This window comes from Thamnophis elegans, chromosome 4 (genome assembly GCF_009769535.1).
Source record: "Thamnophis elegans isolate rThaEle1 chromosome 4, rThaEle1.pri, whole genome shotgun sequence".
Taxonomy (NCBI): domain Eukaryota; kingdom Metazoa; phylum Chordata; class Lepidosauria; order Squamata; family Colubridae; genus Thamnophis; species Thamnophis elegans.
This window is the reverse complement of record NC_045544.1, coordinates 14,939,730-14,965,140: the sequence shown is the minus strand read 5'-3', so window position 1 is coordinate 14,965,140 and position 25,411 is coordinate 14,939,730. Positions and strand designations below refer to the sequence as shown.

The following is a 25,411-nucleotide window of genomic DNA, read 5'->3' as shown; positions in this document are numbered from 1 at the left end:
TGCATCCAAAGTGCCTATCACTTGTTGGTATTTTGCTTTATTTTGTCACTGTTTGTCAGCACTCCTCCATTGAATAATTAGGAAAGAAAACCACGAGACTCCATTGATAGAAATCAAGTGTACTTTTACTAATTATAAATGATCAGAAGCGTAGCAAAGCGAAGACTGATTATTTAGGCGCGAAAGCAAATGATATATAGAATAACCCATTCCCCACCCCCTGGCATCCCAGTTACAGTCCAATCATAATTCTCCCAAATGTCAGGTGCGAGATAACGTCGAAAGGCATCACCAAGATGGAATGTCGGTGCCGTTGGCCTTGGTGGGAAACCTCCTCCGCATGCGCAGTAAGACAGGCAGCAGAAACTCCAGAATCTTCCTCCAGCACTATTAGCAGTCCCCTCCCAAATACCATGCCCCCCCTCCCTGTTTCAATGGCAGCCGAAGCAGCAGCAAAGCAGAGGTTGACACTGTTCTACTTCTATTTGCAGGCCATTGTATTTTGATTTTCTCCCATTCTTTCTCTTCTCTTCTGCTATCTCCAAGTACTGCGACGTCTGCTATCCAGATTTTGTTTTTCTTATGAACAATTCTTAAAACCTAATTGTTGGTATGGCAGGTGTTTGAATTAAAAAGTTCCCGAGCACTTTGGCTTCTCCATTTACTATTATTTTATCTATTTTTGTGATCCCATTCAGTTCTTCCTTGCTGGCAAATGGCATTTCTTGCAAATCTTCTGATCATTCTTGGTACCCTTAATGAAAGTACTATTTCTTAAATTATTTTCATATAATGCTTGAGGGTTCGGGTGAATGTATGAAACTTTATAGCAGTTAGACTTATATACCGCTTCATAGGGCTTTCAGCCCTCTCTAAGCGGTTTACAGACTCAGCATATCGCCCCCACAGTCTGGGTCCTCATTTCACCCACCTCGGAAGGATGGAAGGCTGAGTCAACCTTGAGCTGGTGAGATTAGAACCGCTGAACTGCAGATAGCAGTCAGCTGAAGTGGCCTGCAGTACTGCACCCTAACCACTGCGCCACCTCTCTCTTTATGAAGAGGTTGATGAACTGAAGAGTTTTGGGATGCCTGCTAGAGTCAATGGTATGGAGTCTGATAGGGCCAGGGGGAGCACATCCTTTCTCTTGAGATCCCAAGAAGGATTTCCTACTAGAGCAACCTAAGCCATTGCTGTTCCATGCCCAGGCCTGAATCCAGAAAAGGGGCTCAGAATTTCTGTTGCTTCTAGGACCCTCGGTAACTGAATCCTTAACTGTTTTCTGCAAAATCTTCACAAAAAGGCGGGGTTTGAGAAAAGCCACTGCAGAATTGATTAGCTTCATATAGCATGCTGAGTATAAACTGTAGCTAAGCAGCCACGATGGCTGGATTCTCATTTTATTCTAAGCCAAAACCAGCAAACATTCTGTGGGTTAGCTTGTTGTTTAAGTAGTTTGTAAGAGAGCCGAAATAAGTGTTGTTGTTATTTTTTTTTTTAAAAAGGCCTTACAACATTGAACACATCCTTTCTCTGTTTCTTCTCCCAGATTAAAGAAGCTGCTTGAACAGGAAAAAAACTACCAAGCTCGCAAGGACAAAGAACACACCAAGCGCCTCAATAAGCTAAGAGAAGAACTTGTTAAGCTCAAGTCATTTGCACTTATGCTGGTGGACGAACGGCAGCTGCACATTGAGCAACTCGATCAGCAAACCCAGAAAATACAAAATCTCACCCAGAAATTGAGAGAAGAAGACGACAAGTTTAAGGTCTTAAATTCCAAAGCGAAAGAAGATGGGCAGAAATTAATAAAGCTGGAGGCTGAGCTTGAGTACAAGACAGCCTCCTATTCTCAAGAGCATGAGGAGATGACTGCTAAATTTGCTAATCAAGAGTCACACAATAAGCAGCTCAGGCTTAAGCTAGCGGGCTTATCCAACAAAATTGAGGAGCTGGAAGAAACCAATAAAGGCCTTCAAAAGACTGAAGAGGAACTTCAGGAGTTGAGAGACAAGATAGCCAAAGGGGAATGTGGGAATTCCAGCTTAATGGCTGAGGTGGAAAACCTTCGCAAGCGTGTGCTTGAAATGGAAGGCAAAGATGAGGAGATCACCAAAACAGAATCTCAGTGTAAAGAGTTGAAAAAGAAATTGCAAGAGGAGGAACACCAGAGTAAGGAACTGAGGCTTGAAGTCGAGAAACTGCAGAAGAGGATGTCAGATCTTGAGAAGCTGGAAGAAGCTTTCAGCAGAAGCAAATCGGAATGCACCCAGCTGCGTTTGAACTTGGAGAAGGAAAAGAGTTTAACTAAAGACCTGATCAATGAGTTGGAAGTAGTGAAGATTCGGATAAAAGACTTGGAGGTTTCAGAAACCAAGCTGGAAAAGGCAGAATTGATCCTAAAAGACGACCTGACGAAGCTGAAGTCGTTTACCGTCATGCTGGTGGATGAAAGGAAAAACATGGCGGATAAAATAAAGCAGGAAGAGAGGAAAATGGAATGCCTGAATAGGAACTTTAAAGTGGAGCAAAGCAAAGTGATGGAAGTGACCGAAAAGCTAATTGAGGAAAGTAAAAAATTTTTGAAGCTGAAATCTGAAATGGAGGAAGAAGTGTCCAATCTGACTAAAGAAAAGGACGAGTTAATCAACAAGTTAAAAGGTGAAGAAGGGAAGTCACTGCAGCTGAGCTGTACGGTGGATCTATTAAAGAAAAGAATGGATGGTATAGAGGAGGTGGAAAGAGAAATTGCCAGAGGTCGAGTTAGAAAAGGACCAGAAGATAACAAGATCAAAGAACTAACAGTTGAAATAGAAAAACTGAAAAACCGTCTCAAGCAGTTAGAGGTGGTTGAGGGAGATCTGATGAAAACCGAGGATGAATACGATCAGCTGGAGCAAAAATTTAGGACCGAGCAGGACAAAGCTAATCTTCTTTCCCAACAGCTGGAAGAAATGAAGCTCCAGATTGCTAAAAATAAAGCAATAGAGAAGGGAGAGGCGGTGAGTCAAGAAGCTGAGCTGAGGCAAAGGTTCCGGGTGGAAGAAACTAAATGCAGGGACTTGACAGCAGAAGTCCTGGCTCTTAAAGAAAAAATCCACGAGCTGATGAACAAAGAAGACCAGCTTTCCCAGCTCCAAGTAGATTATTCAGTCCTCCAGCAAAGGTTTCTGGAAGAAGAAAGGAAAAACCAAGCCATGGGACAGGAGGTGCTGAATGTGACAAAAGAGCTCGAGTTGTCTAAGCGCTACAGTCGCGTCCTGAGGCCCAGCACGAATGGCAGAAGGATGGTTGATGTACCCGTGACATCGACTGGGGTACAAACCGATATGATGAATGGTGAAACGGCAGAGGAAGAAACACCTGCTGTGTTCATTAGGAAATCCTTTCAGGAGGAGAACCACATCATGAGCAACCTTCGGCAGGTTGGGCTCAAGAAGCCCAGTGACAGGTCGTCGGTTCTTAACCGGTATCCCCCAGCTGCAAATGAGCTGACCATGAGAAAATCTTGGATTCCTTGGATGAAAAAAAGAGACAACGGTTGTCAGCCAACTCAAGACAGAGGAGCCAGGATTCAAACCAGCCCTGAGCGTCCTGGGGAAGTGGTTCTTTCTCCAAAGCAAGGGCAGCCTCTTCATATTCGGGTGACACCAGATCACGAAAACAGTACAGCCACTTTGGAAATCACTAGCCCAACAGCCGAAGATTTCTTCTCAAGTACCACTGTTATCCCTACCCTAGGAAATCAGAAACCCAGGATCACCATAATTCCTTCTCCTAATGTCATGTCCCAAAAAGGGAAAAGTGGTGAGAGCTCAATGGGTCCAGAGAGAGCAATGTCACCAGTGACTCTAACCACTTTCTCCAGAGAGAAATCTGTAGAGAGTGAGATGTCACCGTTCATGGAGAGGCCCATGTCCCCAATTCAGATCATGACCTTATCTACCTCTGCAGCACCCACAGAAATTACTGTATCCCCTGAGTCACAGGACATGACCATGGGGAGAGCTGTGTTTAGAGTGACGCCAGAGAAACAAACTGTCCCGACTCCGGTCCGACAGTACAATCCAAACGCAAACATTATAACAACGGAGGACAATAAAATCCACATCCACTTAGGGACTCAGTTTAAACGCTCAGCTAGCGCTGCTCAAGAAGGAATGAGCCCTGTAATTACTGTCAGGCCTATGAATGTAATGTCAGAAAAGGAGAATTTGACCGGGACTGTCCTTCGGTCCCCCAGGAATAATGTATCCTCAAGATCTGGAGCAAGCAAAGTGACCAGCACCATTACTATTACTCCAGTTACTACTTCATCCACACGAGGAACACAGTCAGTGGTAAGCGCTCCAGGCTCATTTGCTTATTTGTGTGTCTGCACAGTGTAGGGAAGAGTGGTAGTAGAGTTGGAGTCAATTTGTGGTCCATGGGCTCTTGGACCACAAACAACTCTCTTCCAGCCCCTCATTTGTGGCCCCTGATTAGGTTTGGGTTTATTATTCAAAATTCTCACCTGTAAGTTACACATCCCAAGTCTCCAAATGCCCAAAACTCATTGGTTTGGAAATTGATTTTATCCCTCTTTTTGGGATGTTTTAATCATAGAAAGAGGGACGCTGTGGCTCAGTGGCTAAGATGCTGAGCTTGTCTATCAGAAAGGTCAGCAGTTTGGTGGTTTGAATCCCTAGTACCGCGCAATGGAGTGAGCTCCGGTTACTTGTCCCAGTTTCTGCCAACCTAGCAGTTTGAAAGCATGTAAAAATGCAAGTAGAAAAATAGGGACCACCTTTGGTGGGAAGGTAACAGCGTTCTGTGCGCCTTCGGCATTCAGTCATGCCAGCCACATGACCACGGAGAATGTCTTTGGACAGTCCTGGCTCTTTGGCTTTGGAAGGGAGATGAGCACCACCCCCTAGAGTTGAGAATGACTAGCACATGACCACGGAGAATGTCTTTGGACAGTCCTGGCTCTTTGGCTTTGGAAGGGAGATGAGCACTGCCCCCTAGAGTTGAGAATGACTAGCACATATATGACTAGCACATATATGCTAAACCTTTACCTTTACCTTAATCATAGAAATGGGTCTCTTGAAGACATTACTTTCCTATCCTTAACTCATAACTTCCCAAATCCAAAAAAATGCTCCTTAATTAATTCCCAAATAGTGGTTGGGGGCTGTTTTTAAACCAGGGAGAATTGTAAGGGTAGGAGTGGGATTATTTTTTTAATGTAATTGTTTTAAAATCCTTATATTTTATCTCCATCCATCTTCCTACAACTTTCCTGCAAGTTATGGTGAAAAGAGACCATCGGCCTTTCCTTCCACTACTAAATAGAAGGGAAGGAGAAAGGGAACATCTGCGATTTTAAATAATTCCTTGAGTATTCAAAACTCAAAGTTATCTCATTTAAAAATTTGCTGTTGAATACAAGTTGTTATTCAAGCCTTTATTCTTTATACAAATATTCTTTAAAATATTTTTCTCATTGTGTCTTTGAATTATGAGGGAGATGTGTCTCTAAGATAGATAGACGTCTTGTTGTGGCTCAGCAGGAGCCTTTGGAGTTGTTATCAGACTCTGACAGCGAGGGGCCCTATGAGTCAGGCCTGGAGGAGGCGGAAGGCCCTGGACAGGGTTCTGACTCCGAGCAGGGCTCAGAGAGACGAGTTGGTCCCCAGATAATGACTGAGCCTTGGATCAGTGAGAGAGGCTGACACAGAAACCTCCTGTGAGTTGTTTCGGGATGCACGCAGGAGAAGGGCTGACCAATGTAAGGAACAATTGAGGACTCACAGGAGATGATAACGAGCAGCTGTGGCTCGTTAGGATCTCCTCCTGTGGATAAAAGACTGATGGTGCCACGCCCTGGTGGCAGAAGTCAACGTTCCGTTCCTGTTCTAGTGATTGGCTTGTTCGTGTTTACTAACTAAGAGAGGCCAACTTGGATAAGTGGTTTTGAGATAAGAGAAGCCGGGTTTGCATTTTGGTGTGACTTTCTGCCAGAGCTATTAGGACTTTTTGCCAAGCTAATTATCTTGTTTATTTTGGGCTCGCAGCCAGCAAGAGCCGGGACTGATAAAAAAAAAAAAACATTCCTTTGAACATTCTGTTTCGCTTTCGTTTTTGAACGGACAAGGTCGGGATCAGAACAGATGTCCAACCTGTTTCCCTCCCTTTTCTTATTCTCCAGATTTTAAATTGTCCTCTGTATCATTTTATAGGTTTGTATTTTTCAAAAGGGCGCAACTGAATCAGGATTTTCTTTTCTCATGAAAATATATGACATGGGAACTAAATGCTGCTTAGCCCAGCATGGAAATCCCATTGTGTTTAATAAGGATGATTCAGTTGTGGTTTCGTTACTCTTAAAACAGCACGATTGCAATCTTGTTTTCAGGTAACTATTATTAGATTGCAATCTTGGGATTCTGTTGGATAAGAGCCAAGGTGGCGCAGTGGTTAGGGTGCAGTACTGCAGGCCACTTCAGCTGACTGTTATCTGCAGTTCAGCGGTTCTAATCTCACTGGCTCAGGGTTGACTCAGCCTTCCATCCTTCTGAGGTGGGTGAAATGAGGACCCAGACTGTGGGGGCAATATGCTGAGTCTGTAAACCGCTTAGAGAGGGCTGAAAGCCCTATGAAGCGGTATATAAGTCTAACTGCTATTGCTATTGCTAATTAACACAAACCTCAAGTAAAATAAGATCTCTCCTCCGTACGTTCCACTTGTCTTTGCATTCTCTTTCCTACACTAAAATAATATAGTGAAATCTAAGTATGTAGGCAAGAATAAGAACTCATAGTCTAGTAAATATGAGTCTAGAATGGTGCCACCATAAATCAGCTCTAACATGTTCTGTGAGATGTGCAGTGGTCTCCAAGTAGACAGATAGACCTGTCACTTTGACACACATCTTCACTGTCCTAGTAGGTGGCTGATGTGGCCCTTGTGTGTTCACTGTACACTGCGCTGTGGGGAGGTTTGGGAGAGGAACTGGCAGGCGAAGTGGCACTCTCCTCATACAGCTGTCCCATCTTTGCTGCAGTTGCATCTTCACAGGTGTGTATATACTCAGGTATAATATACAGGTATAAAAAGACTTCCTGAAGGGCTGCTGATGCAGACCTACAGTTCCTCTCCTGGCAGCCTGCAGGTGAAGCTGCCCTCTCCTGCCACCACACATAGGCAACTGTTCTGACCCCCTCCTCCGTCCAGTAACGAAAGCCGAGACAAGCTTAACTAGAATGTACTTTTAATAGCAAGAAGCCAAAATCTTGGTGGCTGAAAGCCAAGCAAACAAACAGATGAGGACCTTGGCAGCAATCCAGCCTGCCAAGTTAGTTACGTTCTCTTTAGTCAATGCATTGACTTCTGCAAGAGGGGCATGTCACAAGCAGTCTTTTTTATAGTCTGGAGAGGAGCCTAATGATCACCAGCTAAGCGCAATTACCTCCTGTAATTGTGTAATTGTTCTTGACGCGAGTAGCTCTTCGATGGGGTGCATCCAGGAACAACTCACTGCTGGTTTCTGGATCACTCTCCCTTGTCTCCTCCCCACTGGTCCAACGCTCAGGCGCCACCTGGTAGCCAACCAGTCTCTCTGTGCCCTGCTCGCAGTCGGAACCGTGTCCAGGGTCCTCCACATCCTCCAGGGCTGACTCATAGGACCCCTCGCTGTCGGAGTCTGGTGGCAACTTCAATGGCTCCTGCTGGGCCACAAGAGGCAACCTTATAAGCTAAGAGGTACCACCTCTACCCCATTTCTTATCCTTGCAGGGAGGTGGGAAACAAGACTGTTCAGCTATGTGTGTGTGTATGTGTGTGTGTGAGAGAGAGAGAGAGAGAGAAAGAGAGAAAACACGCTTTCCTTCCTTTTCTTCCCATGTTGCTTCTGTTGCATCCTGGGTAGAATGTCTCCTTTGCTCTCGGATCTCACATTGGAGACCTGACAGCAGAAGATGCGTACAAAGTGGGAAGTTTGTTGTTCTTCCCACCAACTCTTTTTCATGAGCACTCAGTACAGACAAGAGCCCTCTCTGCCTTTGAGCTGTGGTAGAGAAAGAATTGGAAAGGAAATCAGGCCTTTTGATTAATTCCCATTATTTGGAAGTGGGATGTTGGACTCTTTCCTCAGTAATGGTTTAGTAGCAATGACCGGATTCTCCTCTTTCCTGGGGAGGCTGGGAACTACCGGTAACCCATGGCTGAAGGGCTGCCAGCCCTGCCCTGCCCTACGGAGCGTAATTTCACATATACTGGTATCATCCCAATGCCCCTTTTTTCCTGGAACGCTGGAAGGTTAGGCATTAGGAGGGAATGAAGCCAAGAATGGTGTTTTAGCCTCCCAGCAATGCTCTGAAGTAGACTAAGCTCGGAGTAATGAACCTACATAGCTGACATTCCCAAACCCGAGTTCCCCAACCCTATCCTCTTACTGCTCTTACACCCTCCCAGCATGTCTTGCCAGTAGACCAGAAACAGCAGTCTTTGATCTTGGCCAGCTGGAGTGCTCAGGCATAGAAGTTGCTGAACTGTGGCTATTAATGATTAAGCTGCCAGAAAGATTCTGCAAGTGCTTTTTAGGATATTTTGCTCTAGATCACTAATTAGCATCAGCAAAGCTTCCCTTTTTTTTGTCTGGAATTTTGATTGGAGGGCTGGCTAAGAAGTTTTGAACTTCTGCTTTCTTTCTTTCTTTCTTTCTTTCTTTCTTTCTTTCTTTCTTTCTTTCTTTCTTTCTTTCTTTCTCTTTCTCTCTCTTTCTCTCTCTCTCTCTTTCTCTCTCTTCCTCTCTGTCTTTCTCTCTCTCTCTCTCTCTCTCTCTCTCTCTCTCTCTCTCTCTCTCTCTAATCTTGCCTCTGCGAATAACCATTCAGATATCTGACAAATGAGGTTCAGGTTAATGAAACAGGCAAGCTAGTTTCCATATGGAATTAACTTCATGCAGTAGAAAAAATGTAGCCGGTTATTATTGTTCTTGTGAGGATTGTTATTATCTTAAATATTTCAATATGAGTATATTAGAATATAAGAAGGATCTTGACAAACTTGAACATTGGGCACTATCTTAACAAAATGAAATTCAATGGTGAAAAGAGTAAGGTTCTACATTTAGGCAACAAAAACGAAATGGACAGGTACAGTATAGGTGGTACCTTGCTCAACAGTAGTAACTGTGAAAGGGATCTTGGAGTCCTAGTGGACAACCATTTAAATATGAGCCAGCAGTGTGCAGCAGCTGCCAAAAAAGCCAACACAGTTCTAGGCTGCATAAACAGAGGGATAGAATCAAGATCACGTGAAGTGTTAATACCACTTTATAATGCCTTGGTAAGGCCACAATTGGAATACAGCATTCAGTTTTGGTCACCACGATGTAGAAAAGATGTGGAAGAGAACTCTAGAAAGAGTGCAGAGAAGAGCAACAAAGATGATTAGGGGACTGGAGACTAAAACATATGAAGAACGGTTGCAGGAACTGGGTATGTCTAGTTTAATGAAGAGAAGGACTGGGGGAGACTTAATAGCAGTGTTCCAATATCTCAGGGGTTGCCACAAAGAAGAGGGAGTCAAACTATTCTCCAAGGCACCTGAGGGTAGAACAAGAAGCAATGGGTGGAAACTAATCAAGGAGAGAAGCAACTTAGAACTAAGGAGAAATTTCATGACAGTTAGAACAATTAATCAGTGGAACAGCTTGCCTCCAGAAGTTGTGAATGCCCCAACACTGGAAGTCTTTAAGAAGATGTTGGATAGCCATTTGTCTGAAATGGTGTAGGGTTTCCTGCCTAGGCAGGACTAGAATACCTCCAAGGTCCCTTCCAACTCTCCTATTGTATTGTATTGAGTTCTGGGTATTTCATGATGCTTGAAAGTTTGTAAAGGCAGTTTTATTCTTTCTACTAATTAACTTTTCTAGGCTGGAATGTAGAAGATGAAAAGTTGCTACGAAGTTCAAACAAATACTTTATGCTCAGTCTCTGAAACAACCAATTAATTTCTTTACCAAAACTTAACTGGTGGTTCTCAAAATCATGTCCACTTTAGAGCAACCAGTGGAACCACTTGTTTCCAGAGGTTGTGGGTGCTCCATCACTGGTGATTTTTAAGAAGAGATTGGACACCCATTTGTCTGAAATCTGTAGGGTCTTCTGCTTAAGCAAGGGGGTTGGTTTAGAAGACCTCCAAGGTCCTCTCCAACTCTGTTATTCTTCTCACTAGGTGATTTGAGCTGCACCTCTGGTCATTTTCAACAATGCCTGTACGCAAATGTAGTTGTTTGGAATATTGATACTTGGAGAATACAAGACTAATTAATGATGATTACTTTACAGTGAATCAGATACTGTCAATGTAAATACGATTAAGATTATATTTGCCTTCTTAACAAGTTTGCAAATTGCAACAAACTCTTTTTGGATAAAATGAATGTGCTGTGTAGATGTAATGGTGCCACCAACACTTCTAATGAATGGACGCTATCAGCTTTAAGGACATTGCTTCCTCCAGTGAGTTTTTTTCTTTCTTCCCCCCAGGTTTCCTGGGAAATTTAGCACCCTTGGTAGAAGCTATGATCCCTAGTATTAACTGATCTACACTTCATCAGGTTCTGATCTACATTTCACCAGGCTTCTGTTTTTTTAGGACAAACTTCCTCAGATAAAGTGGTTATACAATAGATATGTATGTCTGCAGCTTAGATGAACTCTGATGAAAAAAAAATCTGAGTTTTTTTACTCAGGATTTTGGATGTTCTAAAAAGAGTTTGATCATAATAGGAATACCAAAGTTTTGGGAAAAGGCATTTAAGTAACTCGCTAATCTGGCAATTTACAGATGAGCTACCAAAGCTGTTTTGGTCACATTAATTTCCTTTTTAACTTTTGTAATATGGGTTTTTGTTTTTAATGTTTTACGCCTCCCTGATTCCTTTGGGAGAAGGGTGGCGTATATATGCAATAAACAAACAAACAAACAAACAGCAGGGAATTCTGGGAATTATAATCCCATTATGTCAGAAGGATATCAGGTTGGGAAAATTCACTCTAAATGCTGCTTTAGTCCAGGAATCAATATTATTTTAAAATCCTGACGCCGTGTTTTTTGTATTGGTTTAACTTCCCTCCTTGAATGGAGATGGAGATCTCCTTGAGGAAAGAATGCAAGAGATAAATAAACATTAACCTGGAAGAGAAGACAGGCTGAGAAAGAAACTCAAGATGACCTTGTCTTGATTCTCTTTGGTATAAGAAGAGGCAGAGGAAAACCCTTTTCAGTCTTTCACGATTCTGTTATTGTACCCCACAAAAGTAGAGTTCTAGTAGTTTTGGGGATTTCTGTTTCTTGACCTGGCTTACCTCAGTGGGTTAATATCTCCTCATATTTCCCAGCGTTCCATTACGTGTGGTATGTTTAAAATGTTAATTTCAATGTAGGAGGATACGGTGCCATTTGTGGGAGTGGCAGAGACCATCTTGCCAATGTTTGTATAATTTGTACTAGATTTAATGAGCCACGGTGGCGCAGTGGTTAGGGTGCAGTACTGCAGGCCACTTCAGCTGACTGTTATCTGCAGTTCAGCAGTTCTAATCTCACCGGCTCAAGGTTGACTCAGCCTTCCATCCTTCCGAAGTGGGTGAAATGAGGACCCAGACTGTGGGGGTGATATGCTGACTCTGTAAACCGCTTAGAGAGGGCTGAAAGCCCTATGAAGCGGTATATAAGTCTAACTGCTATTGCTATTTCATCAGCTTGCTGAAAGAAATTATATTGCTCTTGGGCTGAGTGCCCAGGTACAGTACCTCAATGAAAATTGAGTCTCTAAGTATATTTATTATGGAAAATATGTCTCAAATTCTTTCTAGATAGGAGTGTGTGTGTGTGTGTAGTACAGTGATTAAGATGTTGAACTAGGAGCAGGAATGCTAGGTTCTACTCTCCCATAGGCATAGTGTCAGAGTTTGTTGCAGAAAAATCAAATCCAGAAAGAATACACAGATAACTGATTCATCTGGAATCATTAACTTCTTTATATACATAATAGCAGATGAATAAATGTACAATACCAATAATAGATTCTTTCAATGTGGTAGAAGTTACAAGCAGAACACAAGCGAGAGCGAATAGTTAGTTTCATTTCAGAGTTCAGAGCAGAGTAGTTTCAGTTTCAATTGTCAGCACAGACTCAAATCTGTTTAAGCTCCCATTGGCTGACTTAGTTGCTATGCCTATTTATTGGCTGACCTTGTTACCATGTCTCTCCCAATCATGAATATTCTAACACATAGAAGCTGACTGTTGATTTAGGCACAGCCTAAATTATGCACAAATTACACACATGTAACTAACGTTGTGGCTTTCCCCCTCTTTCCCTTCCTCCCTTTTTGTCTTGCAGACAGGACAGGATGGGTCATCCCAGAGACCTACACCGACCCGAATCCCTGTATCTAAAGGTATGAAAGCTGGGAAGCCAATTGTGCCGACCCCTGGATCAGGAAATCAGACCAAATTCGAGCCTCGTGCCGAGACTCAGTCTATGAAAATAGAACTGAAGAAGTCTTCAGCCAATAGCTCTTCCTCCCTTGCTGGGGGGAAGGGCTGAGGGCAATGTCTCAGGGGGTATGTTATGCAGGTTTTACTGCTACCATGGAAATAAGCCCTGCTCGTGTGGTTTTTAGTGTTGGCATGTACTAATGACACCTGCTGAAGCTGTCACATGAACTAATGCATGCGTGTCTTACCTACTGAATGTAGTCATCCCCTCCCTTTCCTCCTCAGTTGAGTTAAAAACTCACAGATCAGCCTGGTTCAGCCACTTCCACAAAGGAGCTACTGATTAACATGTTCAAACACCTCCCTCTTAATTATAAAATGGTTTTTTTTTATAACCCCTTTTTTTTGGTATGCGTTATGTAATCATTTGAGACTGTCAGGACATCTCAATGAGTGGTTTGCCAAAAACAGAGCGGAGTTGACTGTTTAATTGCAGCGCATTAGAAAAGGCATATTGTTTGTTCCTTCGGTCCTTATGTTTCTCAGATAAAAACTTGCAATAAGAAATACCCCTGTTAGTGATTTAGTAGAACTTAAAAACCCGATAAAGAGCCAGCCTTTAATAGTTTTCCTCCTTCTCAAGCGAGACTGAATTGAGGGATCATTAAAATCATTTAAAATTCTCACTCAAGTAAATGAATGACAAATCAGGCAGTAATCTCGAACTTTTGACAAGATTCTGAAACAAACTGGGGCTTTGTTAAATACCAGCCATTTTGAATCAGAGTCACATCCTGTGTCTAGAACAGGGAAAGATTGGACGGTGTTTTCTTGACTGTGTTTCTTCTGTCTGTATTGATTTTTTTTTTAATGCTTTGGTCTTGTTTTTGAAAGCATGTTTTAAAAATAAGAGATCTCTAAAAATATGCTGACTTCAGTTATGAAGGAAGCTTTCTTAAAAGCAAGCTAATGGAACAAAAAACGTCTAGTTTTTGGTGGCAAAGTCTTTGATACCAAATTCCCTCCCTTCTTCCCCTCTCTTCCAATTGGATAATCTGTTAAAATTCAGCAAGAGATTTCTTAAGATTCTGGACTGAAAGAGAAATGTAATAAAAATTAATCTTCCTGCAACCATAACTATTTAAAAATGAAATGGTTATATTGGCTAAAACATAACAAATGGATTTGTTCATTAGAAGACTGGTGGGAACATCTGAAGGGAAGAGATTAAGTTGTTTGAAAAAACCATCTATAAAACAAAAGTAGGCATCCATCAGTGGTTCTAAGTAAAATATGAATAAACAAATGAATCATAACTGAAATGGTGCCATAAATGATAAGTCTTTCACAAATTGGAAGGAAGTTATTGGAAGAAGATAGCTACATTTTCTTCCCCATTAGAAAGTTTATGTACTGAAATGTTTTCAAACATTTCAAATTCCAGATGAATAATACAGTTACAAGTGGCAAAAAAAAAAAATTTTAAGCAGTTCTTCAGGGACTGAACCCTCATTTTTCAAACTACACAGAGATCTAAAATATCATCAATAAAAGATCACAACGAGAGTGCAATTTTTGAAAAGTAAGATGAGATGTTGATATTTCAGTTGAGTCTGATATATTGGATGTCCCCTCAGTCTGATGCCTGATTCATTGAACCTCAAATTCCCATATTGCCTTTACTCCATCGGTAAAGGGTTTCTACACAGAGCTGGCATTTGAGTTCTGTGCTGTTCCACTTTGTTCCAGAAATGCTGTTTTCTTTGGACAATCAACCCTAATTGGAACTTCTGCATTTCTATGAGCATTACTGGATTTCTAAGGGACTTGGAGGCAGGCTGTTCTGCTGGTTGCTGAAACTCTTGTGCCCTTCCAGCCTACAAATGTGGAATAGATTTCACAAGCAACCTTATCAGCACAGGCATCTGAATTCTTTGTGCCACTTTCTTAAATTCACAATCTGTGATTTACAGCAACAAACCTTGTTTCTATTGATTGTTCATGCTTAGATAATGCCAAATACTTTTCCTGTCCTATTTCCCAGCCCCCAGCTTCTTGTAGTTGGGAATAGTAGCATAAAATGATACATACTGTACATGCACATCACAGTATTTGGGACAAGGAACATTGTTCAAAGTGCAGAAAAGGAATGAGAAATAGTAAGCATAAGGAACAAAGACACAAGAAAGGAGAAAAAAAGAGATATAATTACATGTAATTAATATCAACAGAATTCTCTGTACTCACTATGTTTCTAATACATCCACTGCTTGTTTTAACTTCTCCCCTGTTCCTGAGAATCTTATCAGTTCCAACCACAATGTTCTTAATTGCTCTCTTCTCCTTAACCCATTCACTTTCTCTTCACCTATTTGTTTTGCAACTCAGTCCCTGCCTCTCATTTTCTGTGGGTGACCAAACCATCTCTTTCTAATTCTTCTATACTGCTCATGCTCTTTTGTATTAAAGTCACAGTCATCCAGCACCCCCAAATAGCTCCTGCCCATTCAGCTCACTTTTTAAATTTATCCTTACTTGCACAACCCTCACTTCCATATAACAACTTAGGTAGAAGAATTTTTGTTTCTTTCAACAAACATTCTTCCACACCTTAAATTATTTTTCAGCCAATACTTAACACAACTTAAAATATCTGTCTTCATTTCCCCAATTTTGAAAACATTCCATCAAAGGATATAAAGTCATTTACTTACTCTTACTTGGTTTAAACAAGGTTCAAATTGCCCCCATTAAAAATCAAATTGCCCCCCTGTGGGGCTTGGGCCTCATGTTGGGAACCACTGTTCTAGAGGAATACCTTTCATGTGTTACTTGCAATAATTCACTCCACTTTTTTCCATCAAGCACAAGTACTTTAGTATTTTATTAATTAATCAGTGAAACTATAGTATCTTTTTCATCATAACCTAACTAATATTTCCTGAAAATCAGTTGAGCTCTTAGTCAACAGCATGGCTTCATTTGCATACATAAGTATATGGGTATTATTGTGTCCAATCAACCCTCTTTTTTCACTAAAATGCAGCACTGCAGGCTACTTCAGCTGACTGCAGTTCTGCAGTTCGGCTGTTCAAATCTCACCGGCTCAAGGTTGACTCAGCCTTCCATCCTTCCGAGGTGGGTAAAATGAGGACCCGGATTGTTGGGGGCAATATGCTGACTCTGTAAACCGCTTAGAGAGGGCTGAAAGCCCTATGAAGCGGTATATAAGTCTAACTGCTATTGCTATTGCTATTCTTACATTTTTTCACCAGCTATCTTCGTTGAGATGTATTAGCCCTTTCTCTTAGTTTCACCGATACGCAACTTATCCATTTTTATTTCTTGCATTTTGTTTGTTAATTTATTCTTTTCATATTGATTTCAGTTGCCAATCATGGCTTTGGTCAATGAGACTTTCATATAATATTGAATCTGTTTGGTGCAGTAGCCAAAGTGCTGGCCTAGAAACCAGGAAACTCAGTTATACTTCTTCCTTAAGTGTATATCCTTACTGTTATTGTGGATAAAATATGAGTTGAACCCATAAGGATGTAATAAATTAATATATTCATTTTTATCAAACTTATTACACCTGGAATCTTTAGTAAGGACCAGGCTACCCAGTGCTGGGGAATGAATTAAATTCACATTTACAAGTCAATGCTTTGACCATAGAAATCAATGGCAGCTACTCATTTATATGAGCCAAGGAAAGGTATGCTTTTAATACATTGTTGAGGTAGCAGCTCTGTTCCTTGCATCTGCTGAATTTATAGATTTTTTTATTCTTGATTAAAAAAAGGGGGTGGGATTCAGCCAGTTTGGACCGATTCAGGCGAACTGGATGTTAATTTTAATCTAGTTTGCCGAACCGGTAGTTACAAGGACTGGTTGACCCCGTCCCTCCCAAGAATCTCCATGCGGCCTGTTCATCCTGCCAAGTAAGTGTAGGGCCCGCATGGAGGCTCTGGGAGGGTGAAAAACGGGCCTGTCGGAAGTATCAGAAGTCCGGAAACAGGCCCATTTCCAGCCTCTGGAGGGCCGCTGGAGCCTGGGGGAGGCTATTTTCACCCTCCCAGAGGCTCAAGAAAAGCCTCCGGAGCCTGGGGAGGGGGAAACGGGCCTACAGGAAGTACCGGAAATCCAGAAATGGGCTCGTTTCTGGCATCCGGAGAGCCTCCGGAACCCAGGGCAGGCCGTTTTCACCCTCTCAGAGGCTCAAGGAAAGCTTCCAGAGCCTGGGGAGGGCAAAAACTGTTAGATTCCGAGCTGAATGAAGAGGCGTGAGGCAGCTGAGGTAAGTAGAACAGCTATTTATTAAACAGAACTAGCAAACAGCAACTAGGTACATAATTCAGCACCTTGCCCTGCTTGACAGCTATTTATACTAGAGCTGTCAAGCAGGGCGACCAATAGGAGTGCTGTAGGCAGCCCGCGCTTAGCCAGCCGTACTTTAGCCAATCAGGCGCGGCTGAACTGTTGCCGGCTGTCAATCACAAGTCAACTTGCGGCCAATCGTAAGTCGAGGACCTTAGGACCGGTCGCAAGTCGAGGACTTAGCAAAAACGCCCTCCGCCACATGGTGCAAGAAGCCAACCAGACCATGCCCCCATGGCCACGTCCATGAGAACCGGTTGCTAAAATTTTTCAATCCCACCCCTGCCTTAGAGTTCTATGTACTGGTCCATAAATTTAAGAATCATAGAAGCAAACCAAAAGCTTGCTAAAAATATAGGTTTTTTACACCATCCATTGATGGCAGGTATTACCCAGTGAATTCTTAATGTTCTGTAGCTATGAGACCCCAGACCATTTTCACATAATGGCTTGGTAGCACTCAAATACCACAGGAGTCTCAAGATATGGTTTAATGAGGGACTAAATGAAACGTTGGCTAGTTTAGATATCTTTTCAAAATTAACTTGGGTTGGAGGTCATTTTGATAATAGTGTAGGGTCACATTTGCTACCTGCTTCCCAATGTTTTAACTGGCTTATGGCACCAGCTACTATAGTAACCATGGCTTTAGAAAGCTCTTATCTGCTTTTATTACCTATTAGCTGCTGACATTTGTGAGCATGATCAAAACTGTCATTTGCTGGCAGTGAAATCATCTTTTGGGGCTTATTTTCACAGACGGTTATCCTTTCCCCAATCAATGTAATTCCTTTAGTTTTCACTGAACTTTTATAAAAGCTTCAGCTACGGTAATATTTTATAATTATAAAATATTTTTATAATATTGACCTCATGTTAAAACTATCTTACTACTTGGACAAGGTTCCGCTATAGGAATTTTGTGTACATTATGATTAAGAACTTTTAGGTTGGAAAGCATCAATCAAGAATGTAAGAAGAAATAGAAGTGTGTTTGGATTAAATTTAGAGAGAGATTTAGAGATTTATTAATATTTGTAGGTCGCCCTTTTCCCTGAGGGGACTCAGGGCGGCTCACATAAAATAGGGGAAGGGGAGATACAGACATTAAGATAAGACATATAATAAAATAATAAACAACATACATTCATCATTCGGGAGGGGAATTATCCTTGTCCCCAGGCCTGACGGGCGAGCCAGTTCTTCAAGGCTGTGCGGAAGGCCTGGACGGTGGCGAGGGTGCGAATCTCTACGGGGAGCTCGTTCCAAAGGGTCGGGGCTACTACTGAGAAGGCCCTCCTCCTTGTAGTTGCCAGCCGACACTGGCTGGCCGATGGTATACGGTAAAATTATGTTATAATTATCTTCCTGGAAGTGACAAAACGTAGTACACTCCAGTGAGGCATTTGTAGGGAAGGGTCTTTGAAGTTCTTGAAACACAGAACACAGAAGTGGCAGACGAGAAATCTGTAAACTAATGGCCCTGCAGAAAATGAGGAAAGAAATATAACTTTGGGCTACCAAGATTTAATTTAATCAGTATGTTTTTATATGGTTGGGATATTCAGATTTGATATTGGGATGCCAAATAGCCATGCCACCATCATATTAATTATAAAGTGTAAATATGGGCATACATCACAACAATTACTTTTTGAAACCTGGCAGTAAACTTCATGAATTTCTTTGAATCGTGCTTCCAAGTAGGTATAATGGGAATTGGTTGCTTTTGGAATTAGGTTAGAGTAGTGCCATCTAGTGACAATGTTTTAGAATAGATAGTTTAAAACTTGATCTCAGGATGTATTGATGTCACTTTGATTTGGCCAGGAGTTAATTTAATCAGCTTTTCCCCATAAGAGACACTTATGCAAACTATACATTTGAAAAATTCAAAAATTTGATTTACCCATGCCTAAACTGCAACAGAGCACAAAATAGTAACAACAACAAAAACAACAACAACAACAACACCTTACTCGGAACAGCCTATATACACAGGTGTTATCTTAGCAGCTCTTGGGTTCTTGGTTAGGACTTGAACTGTTAAGTTTTTAACCAGTCCCAGGCTATGAATAGAATTGAAGATTAAATTTAAATAACAACAACAATAATAATAGCTATTGGGTCATCCCTATAATCAACACTTACTACCGTACTTTGCAAGGGTGGGAATCTTTTCACAAAGAAACATTTAATATATGAAAATTTAACACAATAATTAAATTTCCAATCCCTTGTTGCGCTGTCATTCAAATACTCCTGATTCTTCGTGACCAATAGTCACAAGGATTATCTGTCAATAACTGGTTCTTTGAATTCTTATAAACTCATACTTGGTGATTGCTTAAAGCCATCTTGTCTTTTATTGATCTCTTTTTCAATCGCCTTTGATTTTTCCAAGCCTTGGTGTCTTCTCCAGTGATTCTTGTCTTTACGCGTCCAAAATATCCAAGCTTCAGCTTCATTATTAATGCTTCCAGCGATCAACTTTGTTTTACTTCCTGTAGGATTGAATAATTTGTTAGTCTTGTGGTCCAAGCAATTTTCAGTTATTTTTTTTTCAACACTGCACTTCAAGGCATACTTTTTTTCTTTCTGATGATCTTTCACAGGTGTATGTTAACACCGGGGATTCTATAAGTATCTTTGTTGTCAGTTTAAAATCTCTACCAATTAATATTTTGTCTAATGTGTTTTATCCAGTCATTTTACTAGATCATAACAGCTCAGTCTGAAGCAATCATGCACACATATATGCTGCCTAAGCAAAAATAAGATAAATAAACCCAAATTGGAAAGCCTTAAGGAAAAGGGATCCTTTTTTTCTTACCTATTGGTGAAGTCTCAGCACTAAAACATATATTTTAAAGTACATAAATGTTTTATTTTTAACTTCTTCATCAAATAGCATTCACAATGAGAGTTTCTGCCTCCTGAGAGCGGCTAATGCCATTATTTGCTACCTATTGCTAAAGTTGAAGTTTTAAATTAGAGCTGGACAAAAAATAGTTTCCTGGTCAGATTCTAGACATAGCACAATCCTGTTATTTCACTGAGAAAGTGGTCAGAGAGCCAGCCTCCTCCTCTTCCTCCTGTACCTGGAGTTTCTCTAGGACAACTTTATATGAAGATGCTCAAAAAAGAGACTTGCTCAAATCTGCTACCTTCACCATAGAGTATACAGACCTCATAGCTTCATATTCCTAGAGAGGAATGGAATGTTTGCAGGAGGAGAGAAAGAGTGACCTTCTTCTCCCAAATCCCCACTTGGATGTTCTCTTTGCTGTCTTTTCAGACAACAGCAAAATTATCTTCCAAACTGGACCACAATCCATTGACTGAGTTTAGTGCGACTTGTTCATCATAGCCAACTCATTCTGTCTTTTTGTTTTGTTCTTATTGTTTCTCTCCCCCCCACCCCTCAGGCAGTTTGCTCAGGCAATATTACCAAAGCTCCCAGTATTCCTTAGGGGGGCAATTTTGAATGAGACCTACCATACCCTGCCTTGATCATTCCAGCATGACTGTAAGTAAAAAAAGGAAACAGACCTCACTTTCTGTCATTTTGCCGTCCTCCTTCTTGAATATGCTACTCATCTGTGAAGCTGCACTTAGGACAACTGAGGGTGATCTGATTGCAGGTTATTTGGTAGGACGGACCTATTCATTACCTAATCCAGTATTCTTTCACTCCATCTCTCCGCCCTCCCCTAAGTTATTTTAATACTTCTGAAGCTCCATGGGCTTAGGATGTGTTCAACTAAAGATAAGCGAACCTGCTCGCTCCTGCGCTACGTTTTGGCCCAAATTAAAGCACAGAGCTATCTTAAATATTTTATTATAATTTGCTTTCAAGGCCAACCAAGATAGGTAATGTTTCATTCTTTGAAAAGGAGCTAGGTCTTAGATTCACACCCCCTCCCCTAAAAAATGCTGAAAACAAAAGCATTCACTCTTTATATATTTATGTATTCAAATATTTATTTGAATAGTAATTGTTTGGGACATTATCGAATACCTTACACACACTGCCTATATTTAGAGGATCTTAATCATCATGTCCCTGGTTCTACCACAAAACCGCGGACGACAAAATCGCGGTCGACGAAAGCGCGTATGTGACGTCATCACAGCGCAACGGAAAAGATCGAAAAATGTAAAAATAAAGCGAAAACCTTACCCTAACCCCCCCAAACCTAACCCTAAACCTAACCCTTAACCTAACCCTAAACCTAACCCTAAACCTAAACCTAAACCTAACCCTTAACCTAACGAAAAACCTAACGCTAACCCTTAACCTAACGCTAAACGTAACGCTAACGCTCTAAACCTAACCCTAACCCTTAACCTAACCCTAAACCTAAACCTAAACCTAACCCTTACCTTTATGTGAATCGGCTTTCTGTAATTTAATTTTTATTTCAATTTTTCGATCTTTTTCGTCGCGTTGTGATGACGTCACATACGCGCTTTCGTCGACCGCGCTTTTGTGGAACGCGGTTTTGACGGGTCACGCATGTCCCTTTTAGCTTCCTATGTGTGCATGGGATAAAACCCAAAGAATAAATGTGAAGCCCACACAATACTGATTGTATTAAGCACAAGTAATATGTACACACCAAAGACAGACATGTGTGGTTCTTCATTTTTCCCTAATGTTCTCCTCACCCTGTTGATGAACCATGGTGGCACAGTGGTTGGAATGCAGTATTGCAGGCTAACTCTGCATTGGCCTGCCAGGACTTCGATCCTGACCGGCTAAAGGTTGACTCAGCCTTCCATCCTTCTGAGGTTGGTAAAATGAGGATCCAGATTGTGGATACAATAGGCTGACTATGTCAACCGCTTAGGGAGGGCTGTAAAGCACTGTAAAATGGTCTAAAAGTCCGAGTGCTATTGCTATTGGATCGTTGAGATGATAGGTGAGAGCAAGATTTGACTGTCTTCCGTGAAGATGCCCCATTTTGCACAAGTGGAATGGATAATCCCCTTTTTTAGAGCTGGACACAAGGACAAATACTTTCTGGAGTGCTCCAGATTCTACTCTAGCAATTTTGATATATGTCACTTTGAAATATCTGTAACATGTTGGGATTAGGGGGCGGGGGGGAAGCAGTATGGGTCCTCATAAGCTTTCATGTTTTCCATGGTAACAGTTTTTGCTTACTATGCTTCTTTCCCCATTAGAGAGCATCGTCATTCATCAGGTGCACATAAACTCAAGATGAGAAGCCACATCAACTCCGTGTTAGTCTTGTGCACTTCTCCACACCTCTGGGTTGATGACTGTGAAAGTACCACCTCCATAATTCTGATCTTCCATGCTACTGATCACTTGTGGAAGTACGTTTTGTTGCTTCCGTTGGATTTTGATTTTTCTTTGTGTGTGTGTGTGTGTGTGTGTGTGTGTAAAACCTTTATTTTAATTCTCAAGAAACTGTGTTTGCTGTTTTGTTTTTTTAAAAATTAGACGGTAAGAAAGGAAAACGTGTGCTTTGCAAAGTATCCAAACCAACTGGTATTTGTCTGATTTTGTTTGCTGTTTCCTACATAATTTATTTTTATAATACACTTTGTAATGTGGGATTTTGTTTTGCCAGACCTTCTGATTAAACGTGTCCATGGCACATTCATTTTGTAGAATACACTGTTGAAATTGCAAGGTGCCCGTTTGTATATTTTCTATAGGTAGCGATAGGGATTTGATCTCAATAAAGGCACTTTTTAAAGAAAACTCGTCACAGACGTTTCCAGCCGAAATGTGACGCTGACTGAATTGCCCTGAAGACTGCTCTATAAGACAGTATTATAGAACTTTGCACTGTGCTATGATATAACATAAAACTAATTGCCAACAAACCAAAGCCTTGAATTGTATTTGACTTTTAGAATTTCTTTTTTTAAATATTGTATGCCAATGTTTATTAAACAATGCTTACATGTGTGCTGTTACATATTCTTGTGCCAAACACTTTTCTTTTTATTGCACTGTGCCAAATAAATTTTCATAAGCATGCAACAATATCATGGTGGCCCTTGAATTTAACAGACGGCAATTGTCAAAAAAAAATTCATATTGAAAAAAATATTATGCTATGTAATTAAGGTCAGTTTTAACTAATTGGACGGAGAAATTAATTGCAATCTATTCAGACGTGGTATAGAACAGAATGAATGAGGTGGTGGAAGGGACCTCCTATAAAGGTTTGTATTAGGTTTGTATAGGTTTAGGTAGCAAATTATAACTTAATTACTTCTACCTTCGTGTCACTGTGTCATAGTTTTCAATTTGCTGCAGACTGGCCTTGTTATGTATGTATCAGGAAATTCAACTCCAGAATAGCTGAATGGTGGAGGTTATCATTCCAAACCTTTTATGTAGGAATCTAAATTGCTTAGCACACAAAGGTATTTTGGAAGTTTTTCCTTCCTAATTCCTACTATATCATTTATGGGCATCCCTCAATCCTTGGTCTATTTTTGAGAGAAGTGACATGGTGACATGGCAAGGATGTGCCTGATTCATCTTTAGGTTTCCAATTGCTATACATCAGGGGTGGGTTTCAACCGGTTCGCAGCGGTCCCCGCGAACCGGTTGGTCGGTGAACCCGGAAGTAAGTAACTTCCGGGAACAGCGAACGGCCCACCCGCCCGCTCGCGCTCCTTACTGGTCTTTGAGGTGGCGAGGTGGGTAGAGTGCAGTACTGCAGGCCACTTCAGCTGACTGCTAGCAGCAGTTCGGCGGTTCAAATCTCACCGGCTCAAGGTTGACTCAGCCTTCCATCCTTCCGAGGTGGGTTTAAAATGAGGACCCAGATTGTGGGGGCGATATGCTGACTCTGTAAACCGCTAGAGAGGGCTGAAAGCCCTATGAAGCGGTATATAAGTCTAACTGCTATTGCTATGCTATGCTATTTGAAGGCTTCTGCGCTTCCACGCAGGCGCATGGAACATACAGCACCTGTGTGATTCTCCCGCGAGCAGCTGGATGGCACATACAGCGCATGCGCGATTCTCCGTGAGCAGCTGGAGCATCGCACAGGCGCTAAGACGCATGTGTGAACTGTGCACGAGGACGCCGCCGGCCCCGTTCCAACCGAACCGGTTGGAACGGGATAAGCAACCCACCACTGCTATACATGTAAATCCGTGGTGGGATTCAAATTTTTTTACTACCTGTTCTGTGGGCGTGGCTGGTGGAGGTGGTGTTGCTTGGTGGGAATGGCTTGGTAGGGGTGGCAGGGGAAGGATACTCTAAAATCTCCATTCCCTCCCACTCCAGGGGAAGGTTACTGCAAAATCCCCATTTCCTCCCGATCAGCTGGGAGGCAGAGAATAGATGGGGACGGGCCAGTCAGAGGTGTATTTACTAGTTCTCCAAACTATTCAAATTTCTGCTACTGGTTCTCCAGAACTGATCAGAACCTGCTGAATACCATTCTGCAGCTTAGATGGATTCTGGGGGGGGAAATTTTTTGTGTTTTTTCACCTAGGATTTCGGATGTTCTAAAAGGAGTTTGATATAATAGGAATACCAAAGTTTTGAGAAAAGTCACTAAAGTACCTCTCTAATCTGGCAATTTCCAGATGAGCTACCAAGCTGTTTTGGCCACATTAGCAGGAAATTATAATCCCATTACATCAGAAGGGCATCAAAATTTCCCCTACCGGTTCTCAGGACGGGCCAGAACCTGTTGAATACCAGCTCTGATGCAAATGCTGTGGTATCATTCAGAACCACATATTCAGGATTACAAAAGGGCAGGGTATCTGCTGAGCTTCAAAACCAGTTTCTACTACTGTTACCAGTTTGACTTCACCAGCAACCAAATATGCGGTTTTTAAGAAGGTGTACTTGTGAAGGATCCATACACTAAAACCCCGATCCCCTAATTGTATCTGAAGATTATATTTTAGCTGGAATCACAAATAATATATTGAGCTAGCAAAAGTGGCCACGTATATTGAACATGTTTGCATAATCCTTGTAGCAGATATATACTAAATAAATGAAAATGTAATCATGATGATGAAATATTTATATTTTATAAAATATTAAGAAAAGGATAGGGAATCGTGATGAGCAAAAATAATCTGAAAGCAGGCATCTGAATGAGACTGAAAAATTACAGTCACTTCTTGACATGGGCAACTATAGAAATCAAATAATAAATAAATAAACAAACAACGATAGATAGATAGAGAGAGAGAGAGAGAGAGAGAGAGAGAGAGAGCGCCAGTTGGGTGTAATGGATAAGATACCAGACAAGGAACAAGGGAACAGTTCTAGTCTTGCCTTAGGACCAAAGCGAGCTGGGAAACTTGGGCCAGTCACTATATGTCAACTAGGAAGAAAACAAGAACAAACTATTTCTAAAACTCTGCCAAGAAAACTGCAGAGGCTTGTCCAGGCAGTTGCCAGGTGTCAATACTTACTAGAAGGAACACACGCATACCATGAATTAGTACTATATAGATGATAAAAGTATTTTCCCCGTGCATTACATAATCTGGGTTTTCTAAGTGTGGATG

The 25,411-nt window shown here is 41.5% G+C and overlaps 1 protein-coding gene across 4 annotated transcripts in view; it reads left to right on the top strand.

Moving 5' to 3' along the window:
- Nucleotides 1–22,346, top strand: part of FILIP1 (filamin A interacting protein 1) — a 100,079-nt gene extending 77,733 nt beyond the window's left edge. The window contains exons 5-8 of one of the 4 annotated variants that reach the window (XM_032215922.1): nt 1,550–4,340; nt 12,399–12,456; nt 20,305–20,405; nt 22,067–22,346. In XM_032215922.1, coding sequence (XP_032071813.1) covers nt 1,550–4,340; nt 12,399–12,456; nt 20,305–20,363 — 2,908 coding nt within the window. In that variant the 3' untranslated portion in view covers nt 20,364–20,405; nt 22,067–22,346. Of the gene's footprint in view, nt 1–1,549; nt 4,341–12,398; nt 12,623–20,304; nt 20,406–22,066 lie in introns of those variants that run through there. The other 3 variants (XM_032215920.1, XM_032215925.1, XM_032215921.1) reach the window with 3 other exon arrangements.
- Nucleotides 22,347–25,411: the final 3,065 nt, after the last annotated feature.